Source organism: Xiphophorus couchianus, chromosome 13, assembly GCF_001444195.1.
Source record: "Xiphophorus couchianus chromosome 13, X_couchianus-1.0, whole genome shotgun sequence".
Lineage (NCBI taxonomy): Eukaryota > Metazoa > Chordata > Actinopteri > Cyprinodontiformes > Poeciliidae > Xiphophorus > Xiphophorus couchianus.
The window spans coordinates 26,370,862-26,384,899 of NC_040240.1; the positions used below are offsets into that span (position 1 = coordinate 26,370,862).

At 52.4% G+C, this 14,038-nt stretch overlaps 1 protein-coding gene across 2 annotated transcripts in view; it reads left to right on the forward strand.

Moving 5' to 3' along the window:
- Positions 1-14,038, forward strand: part of LOC114156032 (plectin-like) — a 34,830-nt gene that overhangs the window by 13,210 nt on the left and 7,582 nt on the right. Inside the window, exons 11-30 of one of the 2 annotated variants that reach the window (XM_028036207.1) lie at positions 73-227; positions 360-717; positions 800-877; positions 952-1,113; positions 1,190-1,294; positions 1,364-1,459; positions 1,538-1,663; positions 2,119-2,271; positions 2,345-2,499; positions 2,714-2,840; positions 3,363-3,546; positions 3,648-3,668; positions 5,473-5,630; positions 5,702-5,880; positions 6,165-6,303; positions 6,384-6,740; positions 6,873-6,956; positions 7,041-7,145; positions 7,237-7,335; positions 10,689-14,036. In XM_028036207.1, the coding sequence (XP_027892008.1) occupies positions 73-227; positions 360-717; positions 800-877; positions 952-1,113; positions 1,190-1,294; positions 1,364-1,459; positions 1,538-1,663; positions 2,119-2,271; positions 2,345-2,499; positions 2,714-2,840; positions 3,363-3,546; positions 3,648-3,668; positions 5,473-5,630; positions 5,702-5,880; positions 6,165-6,303; positions 6,384-6,740; positions 6,873-6,956; positions 7,041-7,145; positions 7,237-7,335; positions 10,689-14,036 (6,189 nt within the window). The remainder of the gene's footprint in view (positions 1-72; positions 228-359; positions 718-799; positions 878-951; positions 1,114-1,189; positions 1,295-1,363; positions 1,460-1,537; positions 1,664-2,118; positions 2,272-2,344; positions 2,500-2,713; positions 2,841-3,362; positions 3,547-3,647; positions 3,669-5,472; positions 5,631-5,701; positions 5,881-6,164; positions 6,304-6,383; positions 6,741-6,872; positions 6,957-7,040; positions 7,146-7,236; positions 7,336-10,688; positions 14,037-14,038) is intronic. The other variant, XM_028036208.1, reaches the window with a different exon arrangement.

Here is a 14,038-nt window from a genome sequence, read left to right on the forward strand (position 1 = left end):
GGAGAAATCTTGAGAGTTTTCCGTCCCACGGCGTGAAGCGCGTCGGGTTGCTGAACTTCCTGTTTGCTGCAGGATGTGAGGATGATGAGTTCTGGGAAACCGACTCAGCACACAGCAGAGGTGGAGGCAGACCTGGAGAAAGCAGAGGGAATGATCCGCTTGCTCTTCAACGACGTCCAGCTGCTGAAAGATGGACGCCACCTGCAGGCCGAACAGATGTATCGCAGGTAAATGCTGTTTCTGACGGACCTGAAGGCTGCAGCATTTCATCCTGCGCTGCTCCTGCTGCCAGCTGATGGAGAGTTTTACTGAAATTCTTCCTTCAAGACATTGATGTGATCATTTCTGGGCTCTTTTAGAGTCTATCGTCTCCATGAGAGGCTCGTAAACGTCCGCAGTGAGTACAACCTGCGGCTGAAGTCAGGCGTGACCACCGCCCAGATCCCCATGACCCAGATCCCCATGACCCAGATCCCAGTTCAGGTCCACTCCCAGGTCCAGCAGCAGTCCTCCAGGGTGCGTCCGGAGTTGGACGAGGTCACGCTGCGCTACGTGCTGGACCTGCTGGGCTGGGTGGAGGACAACCAGAAGCGGGTGGAGGAGGGCGAGTGGGGCTCCGACCTGCCCAACGTGGAGACGCAGCTGGGCAGCCACCGGGGCCTGCACCAGTCCGTGGAGGAGTTTCACTCCAAGATCGAGAGGGCGAAGGCCGACGAGGTACGGCAGACAGAGACCTGCTGAGGACTGATGGTGAGGAAGAGGAAGAGGAGTCTTCATCTCGTTGTTTCTGACTCCGCAGGGTCAGATTTCTCCGGCCAGTAAGGCTGCGTACCGGGAATATCTGGGAAAACTGGAGCTGCAGTACGGAAAGCTGCTGGTGAGCAACACAACAAGCACTTCCTGTCTGCCTCCCAGCGTTTCCACCATCACAAACCCTCTTCCTCTCTGCAGAGCGCCTCTAAGACTCGCCTGCGCCACCTGGTGGAGCTGCACGCCTTCGTCAGCGCAGCCACCAAGGAGCTGATGTGGCTGAACGAGAAAGAGGAGGAAGAGATCAACTACGACTGGAGCGACAAGAACTCCAACATGGCTTCCAAGAAGGAAAGCTACTCGGTAAGCGTTTGGCGCCTATGTGCGGCCCGCCGCGTGGCGCTGCGGCCATAAGAACCCGGCTGTTTGTCTGCTGCAGGGCCTGATGCGAGAGCTGGAGCTGCGGGAGAAGAAGGTGAACGGCGTCCAGGCCTCTGGAGACAAGCTTCTGCGGGACGGACACCCGGCCAGGCCGACCATCGAGGTGAGACGCAGCGCCGCACAGCGAGCGGCGATGTAGAGAAATCGACTGAAACACGGTTTCCCTCCGCAGGCGTTCACTGCGGCGCTGCAGACGCAGTGGAGCTGGCTGCTGCAGCTCTGCTGCTGCATCGAGACACACCTGAAGGAGAACACCGCCTACTTCCAGGTATACTGGTCATCCTGAGGTCATCCTGAGGTCAGATTGAGGTCAGTCTGCTCCTTCAGCTCCAAACTCTTCCTGCAGTTTTTCGCCGACGTGAAGGAGGCTGAGGAGAGGCTGAGGAAGATGCAGGAAGTGATGAAGAGGAAGTACACCTGCGACCGCTCCGTCACGGTGACTCGGCTGGAGGACCTGCTGCAGGACGCCGCTGTGAGTCCATCGGCTTCAGCTCCATCTGAGAATCAAACATGTTTTTATTGTTTTGATGCTTTTATTCTGGAGTTCTTCATGACTCTTTCACTGCCGGACGTCGGGTCCACTTTGGGTTTTAGTTCGGCCGGTCAGTGTGTTCTATTGTTGTGCGACGTATCGGTACCGTCTGGTTGTCCGATAAGGTCGCTCCAATATGAAGGTCTGGGCTGATGTCCATATCGATATTGCTGCCGATAACCGATATGTACCGATATCTTAATCCTTATGTCACCATTGCATCTCTGCTTCAGTTAAACTCCCATAATGCTTTGCTGCATCACCATCTCTGTCACATAGCAACCCGATATCTCAGGCGTCCCTAAAATCTATAATATTGATAAATATCGGCCATAAAGGCAATAATAATATTGGATATCGGCTCTGTAACTGGATCAGAACCGGTTCTGTTCCAGGACGAGAAGGAGCAGCTGGCCGAGTTTCAAACCCACCTGGAGGGTCTGAAGCGCCGGGCCAAGACCGTGGTCCAGTTAAAGCCCAGGAACCCGGCCAGCGCCACCAAGGGGAAGCTGCCGGTCCAGGCCGTCTGCGACTTCAAGCAGATGGAGGTGAGCAGCCCGTCTGGCCCGGTTCTGACCCGTTCTCTGACCCGGTTCTAACCCGATTCTGGTCCTCCTGCAGATCACGGTCCACAGAGGAGACGAGTGCGCTCTGCTCAGCAACTCCCAGCCGTTCAGCTGGCGGGTTCTGAACGACCGCGGCAGCGAGGCGGCGGTCCCGTCCGTCTGCTTCCTGGTTCCGCCCACCAATAAGGACGCGGTGAACAGCGTCGCCGGGTAAGACTGGCCGGGGGTCAGGGGTCGGGGGTCAGGGGAGGGTCGGCCCTCAAACTGCAACTTCATGTTTGATAAAAATGAAAATTATTGTTTCAATTTGGCCAGATTACAGAAAGAATGCCTCGTTTGGCCTCATGATAAAACCTTTGGAGCCCAACAGGTCCGGTCCGGTCCGGTCTGGTCCAAACCCGCTCTAACCCGCCCTGTCCCCCAGGCTGGACGGGAACCTGCAGCGCCTGCTGGCCATGTGGCAGACCCTGTTTGTGGACCTGAAGAGCCTGCTGTCCTGGCAGTACCTGATGAGGGACGTCCACATCATCAACTCCTGGAACGTCACCATGGTAACGGCACCACCGCAGGAGGCGGAGCTTCCTCCGCTAGTTCAACTGTCTACGTGGTGATGAGAAGATTTAGGAGTTAAATTAACTCTGGTTTGGATAAATGTTACCTTTAAAGAAAACGAGTTTGAATTGAATCAAACTGAGAAAATAAGAAGAAATCAGAATTAGATTGTCTCAGGTCCAACATTTCCAATGAATTTATTGTCTCTATAATAAATAATAAAGCCGCAGCTCTGGATCAATGAACCTGATGATTTCTGATGATTTATTAGTTCCTCCTGCATCGGCTCAGTGAGCATCACGGCTAATGCTCTCTGAGCTGATCAATAATCACTTTGATTATTTTAAATGACTTTAATCATCACTAGTTTCCTGTTTGGAAGCTGAACCCATTTAAATGTTAGGAGGTTAAAGCTAAACTCTGGGTGACTGTTAGCATCCCTAACTGGTGTGGAACTGGTCCAGCTGGGGATGCTAACGGATGCTAGCTGGGGATGCTAACGGATGCTGTGTTTCCTCCAGTTTAAGACTCTGCGGGTGGACGAGTACCGGCTGGCGCTCCGGAACCTGGAGCAGCACTACCAGGACTTCCTGCGGGACAGTCCGGACTCGCAGATGTTTGGGGCGGAGGACCGGATGCAGGTGGAGTCCAGCTACAACCGGGCCAGCCAGCACTACCAGACCATGGTCACCGCCGCAGAGCAAGGTCCGTTCAGTTCCCTTCATCATCATCATCATCATCATCATCATTTCTGGTGAACATGTTGGTTACCTGACAGTGAAATGCTTGTTGGCTTCCTGTTGCAGGCTTCGTCCTGCCCAGAGCAGGTAAGGTAGCGGCAGCTTCTGATTGGCTGAGCAGGAATGAATGCGCTGCGTCGCCTGTTGCGGCATTTCATGCATCAAATCGCTGATATTAATAACCTTCACTGATTTAATTCACCCTAACATCACTGATCAGGTTTTATTGTCTGCATGTTTTACAGCAGCTGATTATTATCTATAATCAATAACTCTGTAATAACTGGAAGATAAACTCTTCTGAACTTCTGTTAACGTCTCACTAACATGAAGGATGAAAAACCTGAAATGAAGAAACAGAGAGAAAGGACCAGCTGCAGCCCGGGGAATGGGGCGGGGCGTGTCTGTGGGCGGGGCCAGCTAGTGGGCGGGGTTTGACATCCACCTCAAAGCGTTTTGATTGGATAATCCTCCTTGGCTCCAGATGTCTGGTTGGTTCCCCCAGCAGCCACGGCGCTCAGCCAGACTCCATGTTGGTTCGTTTAGGGATTTTCAGCAAATTGTTTGGTGAAAAGATGCAAACAGAGAGACTCAAAAATCAATAAAAATTTATGCATCAATTGGAAATACATGATCAATTATTTCTCCATACATTAAATAATAATAACAAATGTCTAATTTCCAATTTAAAACTAAATTCACTACATAAGTCTTTCTCAAACTGTGGTCCCAGGACCACTGGTGGTCCGCAGGCGCCTCCTAGTGGTCCAGACGGTACTGCATGTAAACCAGTGTTTATTGGGATGAGGTGAGCTTACCAAAGGATTGGGCTTAAAATCACCAATAGATAAATGGCTGAAGGCTAAAGAGAAAACCTGAAGAGACCGATGGACGGTTTCTCAGGATGCAGTGCAGACATAGATCTGCAGACATAGATCTGCAGACATGCAGCTGTGCTGAATACCATATGACAGCGCTGCGCCCCACGCTGACCAACTGCATCTTGGCACCTGAAATAAAATGAATTATGTTGGACTGTCTACTGGTGAAAGAAAATGTTTTTGCCAAAGCAACTCAAATCTATGTTGCTTTTTTATGCTTTGAAATTACAAATAAAATGTTATTAATGCACCAAACAGTTGCACTGAAGGACTTTTTTGATGTGTTTCCTATAATTGGAAAGATTAGAATCCACACTTTCAGAATCTGTAAATAACTCAAAACACCGAATCGTGGTTTTATCCTGGCAGTCACATTTACCAAACAGCGCCTCCTTCAGGTTAGGAGGAACAACCACAGTGAGTTAAGAGACTAAAGTTTTCATTTCAGGCTGTAGATGTTTGCATGTCGTGTTCGGTGGTCCGAGTGTTTGGTAAAGGCGGTAAGGGTCTTCAGCCTGGATATGTTTGAGAAACTAAAGGAATGAAAGGAGCACAGAGTGAACCCTGACATCAGGCCCCGCCCACTCTGTGGTCTGCAGCCCAGGGGACTTGGCAGTTGCAGGATAGACTTAGACTTAGACTGACTTTATTGTCATTTTGCATGCACAGGGTGAATACAGAACGAAATGTCGTTGCATACGGCTCAGAACAATGTTTTGAGCTTCCAATGTTGTGAGGTTACTCCAGAGTAAAATAAAATACAGTATAAAATATAAATATAAAATATAAAGTGCAGGACTGACAGTAAAATAGAAGTTATTTAGCTCTGTACATGTGCAAGGTATAAAGTGGAGACCAGATTTTAAGTGCAGTCCAGTTAAGAGTTCAGCAGTCTGATGGCAAGTGGGAAAAAATATATATATGTATATGTTGACCTCTGACCTCTCCAGAGCTCTGCTCCCCCCCTCCTGCTCAGGTGTTGTCTGTGTCTCGTGCCCCGCCCCCTCCAGGTGATCAGGACGAGTCGCTGTGTCAGACCTTCCTGACCCAGATGAAGGACCTGCGTCTGCGTCTGGAGCGCTGCGAGAACAAAACGCTGACGCGTCTGCGGCAGCCGGCCGACGGCGAGCCGCTGAGGGCCTGCGCCGCCAAGACGGCCGAGCAGATGGTACCGGCTGCTTCTGACCCAGTTCTGCTCCGGTTCTGCTCTGGTTCTGACCCGGTTCTGTGTCTGTGCAGAAGGTCCAGGCCGAGCTGGAGGGCCTGCAGAAGGAGCTCGGCGCCGTCTCTGACAAGACGGAGGCGGTTCTGGCGGGTCCGCAGCCGGCCGGCGCCGGTCCGATTCTGCGCTCCGAGCTGGACCTGACCCTGAAGAAGATGGAGGCCGTCTACGGGCTGTCCGCCGTCTACCTGGACAGGTGAGGACCAGTCAGCTTTCACCGTTCTCAGGCTTCCAGCATTTATCAGTTTTTAAAAACTCGGCAGATTTTTCCATTCAAATATTTTCATTTTGTCACAAACCGACAGATAAATTCATATATTTCATGTAAATGTTGAAGAACTGGTTTCTGCTCGGGTCGGGAACAGTTTTCATCTCTTATAAAGAGACTTTCAGCCAGCTGACCAGCAGCCTGCAGAAACAGTTGTGGGATGGGCTCCACACAGCTTCCTGTTGTTTCCTGATCTGTTTCCGGCGTTCCAGGCTGAAGACCATCGACGTTGTGATCAGGAACGCCAACGATGCCGAGGAGTCGCTGCAGAGCCTGGAGTCGCGCCTGCGGGACGCGGCCAAGGTTCCGGCGTCGGAGCCGGAGGTGGAGGAGCAGCGCGGCCAGCTGAAGGTACCGACCCGATCCGTCCGGATTCTCACAGGCTCCGGTCTTCCCGGCGCTCCGGCTGACCGCCGCGTCTCTCCGCCCAGGCGCTGTGCGGCGAGGCCGAGGCCGACCGGGCCGTCTTCGACCGGCTGCAGGACGAGCTGCGGCGCGCGGCCGCTGTCGGCGACCGGACGAGCCGGATCCACGGCGAACGGGACGACGAGCTGGAGCGGTACCGGCGGCTGGCGGCCGGCCTGCTGGAGCGCCGGCAGAACCTGCTGGCCCAGGCGGACCTGCGGCTGCGGGAGCTGCAGCAGCTGCAGCGCCGCATGCGCAGCCACAGGGAGAGCTGCGAGTTGCTGAGCCGCTGGCTGGAAGACGTCCGGCGGAGACACCAGGACGTCCAGGACGTCGCCATCGGAGACGGAGCGGCGCTGCGGGACCGGCTGGCCCAGGAGGAGGTGGGGGGTTAGGGCGTGAAACGATAAATAATATAAAAGATAAATATTATTTAAAAACTCAGACAATAACCACAGAAATGCTTTTATAAATATCAATCATAGTAATATTTTTTAAAACTTTGTTTGTTTCAGAAACTCCTGGAGGAAATGAAGAAGAACCGAGACGAAGTGGAGAGTTGCTACAATAACGCCAAAGCGTACATCAACTCCATCAAGGTGAGGGTCGCTGAGCAGCTGCTGCCATGCGGCGGAACCGGCGTTCCGGTCGGTTCTGACCCGTTTGGACTTTGTGTTCTGAAGGATTACGAGCTGCTGGTGCTGACCTACAGAGCACTGCAGGATCCCACGTCTTCTCCTCTGAAGAAACCGCGGATGGAGACGTCCTCCGACGGCGTCATCCAGGAGGTCAGGGGGCGGGGCTTAAAGCGAGGGGGGAGGAGGCCTGCTGAGGCATTTGGGTCCAGAACCAGAACCTGATGTGTCTGTGTGTCTGCAGTACGTGTCGCTGCGGAGCCGCTACAGCGAACTGATGACGCTCGCCGCACAGAGCCTCCGCTTCGTCTCCGAGGCGCAGCGCCGCCTGGAGGCCGACCAGGTGAGCACAGCTCCCGCCGACCGGGCCGTTTGGACCCGCGGGTCCGGCCGACGGAACCGGTTCCCGCCTCGCCGTGGCGAAACCGTCCGTCCTCTGTGTCGACCATGTGACCCGGTCGGCAAGCAGGAAGCCGGTGGGTCACATGGCCGGCTGGCTCCGCCCCTTCCTGCCGGTTCTCCTTGGTTTCTAACTTTCTCTTCTGTTTGGCTCCTCTGACCTGCTGCATGGTGAATGTTCCCCCAGCACACAGGTATTTAACAACGACATCACTTCCTGTCTGTGGGGAAAGTTCAGAAATCTCAGAAATCTTTCAGATCCACTTTCATGTTATTGAAATATTGATTATTTTTTAAATCTGTAATTTCGGTTTTTATCTTCTTAGTTTACTTAAGTTTTTAGTTTTCTTTCAGAAATAAAATCTGAGCTTCCTTATGTCAGAATTATTCACTTTTTAATGTTTATAAACTTGAACGGATCCAACAAACCGTAGTGGTACCAAGAAGGTCCGGTTCAGAGCTGCTGGTTCCGACCCGGTCCGGCAGATTCCGAATGTTTCTGTGAGGAACCACGACCCCTAGTGCCGCGTTCTGCAGGGACACTTTAAACCGTGACACCAGAACCAAACAGGAAACTTTATGGTTCCTCCTCAGCTGGACCGGACCAGAACTTTGTTTCAGCGCGGAGGTCCAGAACTGAACTACAGAACTGATCGGGTTCAGAGAACTGCTCCAAAGAACTGAAACAGTGAACTGGTCCGTTGAACTGGTTCAGTGAACTGGTCCGTTGAACTGGTCCGGTGAACTGGTTCAGAGAACTGGTTTGGTGAATCTGGAGGATCTGACGGTTTCTAGATGCTGAACTTCTTTGTTCCATTCAGCTCGTTCTCCTGCCTGCGTGTTGCCTTCATGTCCTCAGTCAGTGTGGGATTTCTCATTTGTTCTCAGTTTGCTGCTCAAAACCAGTTTTGTTCAAACTGCTGGGAGTTTAGTTTCAGTTTTTTTCCATGTCTGCATGATGCTGAGAACTTCCTGCTGGTTATTTTAAGCTTTTCATCAAAAGTTGATTTAAAGAGTTTTTGGTGTAAAGCAGCAACATCTCAGAGTCGGTCTGAACTGTTTGGGTTTGACATCAGGATGGTTCTGAGATGAAGGAAGAATATTTCTAAACATCTGATATCTGGAGCTTTGTGCGAAACCAAACAGAACCCTGCCGGTTTCTGGGTCTGACCCGGTACCAGAATCCGCCTGTAGGCCGACTTTCACTTTAAGGAGGAAATCCAGGAGACGATGGAGCGAGGAGAGAAACGTCTCAAGAACTCGACTCATGATTCAGAAATGAGCTGGACCAGATGCAGATCACCCACATGCTGGACATGATCTGATCTGCTGTCCACCAGGGGGCAGCAGAACCGGGTTTAGAGGCAGTGGTGGAGGTACCAGGCGGTAACCGAAATGTCCAGCGGTCCAGTCATGACAGCTTCATCCTTCAACGCTTCCTGCATGAGTCCGTGTCGAACGACCAGGAGGAACTGCGGCGTGACATTCCCACTGAAATCGGTTTGAAAAGCATCGGATCCAAAACCCGGTCCGAACCCAACCGCCGGACTCCGTTTTGAAAAGAAAAAAGTTTTTATGCTGTTCAGACGTCATAAAATATCAGAAACCAGACAAACCCAACGTTTCCATCCCTGCTCTGCTTCTGGAATAAATGATTAATCTGGATTATAGTTTATTCCCTGAACTTCCTGTTTAGTTTATGAGCAGAAAGTTGAAGATTAACTTTCATAAAACCTCTCAGCTGTAATCCTGCAGGTCTAGTTGGTTGTTTTCTGAAGCTTCAGAAAGAAAATAAGAGTTTCCAGCAATTTGATGCCAAACCCAAATGTTTTCAGACTGTAATCCTAATCTGCTGCCTGCACTCTGAGTTCACATTAACAATGAACAGCTGATGAAGGAAAACATGGTGAAGCAAGTGAGCAAAGTGTCAGTGGAGCTGCAGTGGGTGTGCAGGATGCCGGGCCTGCTGGGCCTGCCGGGCCTCCAGGACCCACTGTGGCTCCACTGATCTTGGTTTTCTGAACAGATCCAGAGTTTTCTTCCTTAGCTTTAAACAGTTCCAAGAAGTTCTGCTGGACGGGATAAAAAGATAAAACCAGAAACTCAGTAGTTTACAGATGGTTCCTGAATGCACCGTCATCGCCCATAGGAGCTTTAAAAGGTCAAAGGTCTTTGAGTCGACCCAAAACAGCACAGCTTTAAACGCGTCGAAAAATAACTTTCCCCCAAAGTTTAAAAGTTAGTTTACATCCTGGTGCAGTGGTTGCAGCAGTTCAGCAGCTTCCACACACGGAGCCGTCGCAGGTTCGATTCCCGGCCTGCTGATCTTTGCTTCTCTCGTTACCCACTTTCCTGTCAATTCACTATGAAATAAAGAGCCAATAAAACCTTTGAGTTTTCCTTCTGATATCTTCCTCCTTACACAAGAAAACAAAATAAAGTTTCATTAGAAGAAAAGCGATTTTCTTATTTAGAGAAAAATATTATCTCAACATGAGGAAATAATTCCGGGGAAAGATTTCTCAATATTGGGGGTATTTTCTGGTCGTTTTTCAGATAATATTCAGATATTTTATCAGTAAGAGAAGCAAATGTTTTCTCTAAAAAAAAGCATTTTTGTATATATTTAAGATATTTATTTATTTGTGAATCTTGTTCTCCCCAACCCAAAATATTCCCCATTTTGGGACCATAAATGACTAGAAAATTAATCAATCCTAGATTAAAAGATTTTCAAATTCCTCCAAAAACTTTCATATTCTGATATTTTTTTCTCTTATGAGGAAATGAGAAGCTGATGTGAAGTGGAAGGAGATATTTCCTGTAGGTGATAAAATAATGAGAAAAAGATTTCATTTATGTTTTCCTCGGAAAGAAATTATCTCATTATCTTCAGATAATTATTTAAGAAAACCGAAGAAACAATTATCTGAAGATGATTTCATATTTGTAACTTTTCTCAGATTTATTGATTTTTCCTGAAATAAATATCTTAAGATGACAAAATACATTGTCATTATCTTGAGTTTTATTGTGTTAAAATAAAACATTTTGAAATATTTTTATTAATATGAGGAGTGAGAAATAAACCACATTTTTTTTCTCTTTATCTGAAGATATAAAAGTATGTCATTTGTGTTGATTTTCTTTCTGGCTCAATGAAACTTGTTTAATGCCAGATTCTGTTGTTTCTTGAGAAAACCTCCTAGAAATGATTTAATGGAGGACATAAAGCCTCCGCGTGTTTCTGTAGCTGCACGTCTCTAATCTTCGTCCTCTTTGCTTCAACCCAACCAGAAAACATCCGAGCTGCTGAAAGAAGAGGAAAGGAGGAAGCTGGCCGAGGTTCAGGCCGAGTTGGACAAGCAGAAGCGGCTGGCTGAAGCTCAGGCTCAGTCGGCAGCCAGAGCGGCGCAAGAGGCGCAGGAGCTGAAGCTGCAGATGCAGCAGGAGGCCAGCAGGAGGCAGGGCGCGGCCGCCGACTCCGAGCAGCAGAAGAAAAACATCCAGCAGGAGCTGCAGCAGCTGAGGAGTCTGTCGGAGCAGGAGGCCAGGTCCAAGAGCCAGCAGCTGCAGGAGGCGCTGGACAGCCGCTCCAAGATTGAGGAGGAGATCCGCCTGGTCCGCATCCAGCTGGAGACCACCGTGAGGCAGAAAACCTCCGCCGAGTCCGAGCTGCAGAGCCTCCGGGACCGGGCCGCAGAGGCCGACACGCTCCGCAGGGCCGCTCAGGACGAGGCGGAGCGGCTCCGCAGGCAGGTGGCAGAGGAGACCCAGAAGAAGAAAACCGCAGAGGAAGAGCTGAAGCGCAAAGCAGAAGCCGAGAGGGAGGCGGCCAAGCAGAAGCAGAAAGCCCTGGAGGAGCTGCAGAGGTTCAAAACGCAGGCAGAGGAGGCAGAGCGGCGCGTGAAGCAGGCCGAGGAGGAGCAGCTGAGGCAGGTCAAGGTGGTGGAGGAGGTGGCACAGCGGAGCGCCGCCACCCAAATGCAGACCAAGGCCTCGTTGTTCACCGAGAAGACCAGCCAGCTGGAGGAGTCGCTGAAGAAGGAACAGGGCGCGGTGCTGCAGCTGCAGGAGGAAGCCGAGCGGCTCAGGAAGCTGCAGGACGAAGCCGACAGAGCCAGGCAGCGGGCGGAGCAGGAGGTGGAGACATGGAGGCAAAAAGCCAACGAGGCGCTGCGCCTGCGGCTGCAGGCCGAGGAGGAAGCCCAGAAGAAGAGCCAGGCTCAGCAGGAGGCCGAGCGGCAGAAGGTGGAAGCCGAGCGAGACGCCAAGCGGAGGACCAAGGCGGAGGAGGCGGCGCTGAAGCAGAAGGACGGCGCCGAGAAGGAGCTGGAGAAGCAGCGGCAGTTCGCCGAACAGATCGCTCAGCAGAAGCTGTCCGCCGAGCAGGAGTGCATCCGCCTCAAGGCCGACTTCGAGCACGCCGACCAGCAGAGGACGCTGCTGGACAGTGAGCTGCAGCGGCTGAAGAACGAGGTCAGTGCCACAGAGAGCCAGAGGAAACAGCTGGAGGACGAGCTGGCCAGGGTCCGCCGAGAGATGGACGCCCTGCTGCAGATGAAGGTCAAAGCTGAGCAGGAGACGCTGTCCAAGACGGAAAAGAGCAAGCAGCTGCTGGAGTCAGAGGCTCTGAAGATGAAGCGGCTGGCCGAGGAGGCGGCGCGGCTCCGAGCCGTCGCCGAGGAAGCCCAGAGGCAGCGGCAGAGGGCCGAGGAAGAGGCGGCGCGGCAGAGGGCCGAGGCAGACGAGATCCTCAAGGAGAAGCTGGCCGCCATGGACGAGGCCACGCAGGTGAAGACGCAGGCAGAGATCGCCCTGAAGGCCAAGGAGGCCGAGAACGAGAGGCTGAAGAGGAAGGCTGAGGAAGAGGCGTATCAGAGGAAGCTCCTGGAGGACCAGGCCGCCCAGCACAAGCAGCAGATCGAGGAGAAGATGAGTCAGCTGAAGGGCTCGTCCCAGTCCGAGCTGGAGAGACAGAAGACTGTGGTGGAGGAAACTCTGAGGCAGAAGACGGTGGTGGAGGAGGAGATCCGCATCATCAGGCTCAACTTTGAGAAAGCAGCGAAGGAGAAGTCCAGCCTGGAGCAGGAGCTGAAGAAGCTGAAGGACGCTGCAGAGCAGACGCAGAAGAGCAGGCTGCAGGCCGAAGAAGAGGCGGAGAAACTGAAACAACTGGCAGCAGAGGAGGAGAAGAAGAGGAAGGAAGCTGAGGAGAAGGTGAAGAGGATCACTGCAGCAGAAGAAGAGGCGGCTCGCCAATGCAAGGCCGCTCAGCAGGAAGTGGAGCGGCTCAAGAAGAAGGCGGAGGAAGCCAATCAGCAGAGGAGCAACGCCGAGAAAGAGGCGGAGAGGCAGGTGGTCCTGGCCAAGGAGGCGGCGCAGAAATGCAGCGCTGCAGAGCAGAAGGCCCAAAACGTCCTGAGCAAGAACAAAGAGGATGTCCTCGCTCAGGAGAAGCTCAGAGACGAGTTTAACAATGCAAAGAAGCTCGCCCAAGCCGCTGACAAGGCCAAAGAGGAGGCAGAGAAAGAGGCGGCGTTGCTTCGCCAGAAAGCCCAGGAGGCAGAGAAGCAGAAAGAATCTGCAGAAGAAGAAGCCGCGAAACAGGCCAGGGCTCAACGAGATGCAGAGAGACTGAGGAAGGAGGCAGAGGAGGAGGCATCGCGGCGGGCTGCGGCCGAAGTTGCGGCGCTGCAGCAGAAGCAGCAGGCGGACGCAGACATGGCCAAACACAAGAAGGAGGCAGAGCAAGCGCTGAAGCAGAAGTTTCAGGTAGAGAAGGAGCTTTCAGCCATCAAGCTGCAGCTGGAGGAAACAGACAAGCAGAAGGAGCTTCTGGACGCTGAGCTGCAGAGAGTTAAAGGAGAAGTCAATGACGCCGTCAAACAGAAAACGCAGGTGGAGCAAGAGCTCTCCAGAGTCAAGAATCAGATGGACGAGCTCCTCAAAGTCAAACTGAAGATCGAGGAGCAAAACCGCCTCCTCATGCAGAAAGACCAAGACAGCACCCAGAAGTTGCTCCAGGAGGAGGCCGAGAAGATGCGGCACCTGGCAGCGGAGGCCGCTCGGCTCGCAGTGGAGGCCGAAGATGCTGCCAGGCAGAGGCAGGCGGCTGAGGCAGACCTCGCCGAGCAGAGAGCGCTCGCCGAGAAGATGCTGAAGGAGAAGATGCAGGCTATCCAGGAGGCCACAAGACTGAAGGCTGAAGCTGAGGAGCTGCAGAAGCTGAAGGACCGGGCCCAGGAGACGGCTAAAAAACTACAGCAGGACAAACAGCAGATCCAGCAGCGCCTCCACAAGGACACCGAAGACTTCCAGAAGTCTCTGGAAGTGGAGCGCTCCAGGCAGCTGGAAGCGTCCGCTGAGGCCGAGAAGCTGAAGCTCAGAGTCACGGAGCTCAGCGCCGCCCAGACGAAAGCCGAGGACGAGGCCAAGAAGTTCAGGAAGCAAGCCGATGAAGCCAAAGCTCGTCTGCAGGAGACCGAAAAACAGGCGACGGAAACGGTGGTGCAGAAGCTGGAGACGCAGAGGCTGCAGAGCACCAGAGAGGCCGATGATCTGAAGAAAGCCATCGCTGAGCTGGAGGACGAGAAGAAGAAGCTGAGAAAAGATGCTGAGGAGCTGCAGAAGAAAACCCAGCAGGT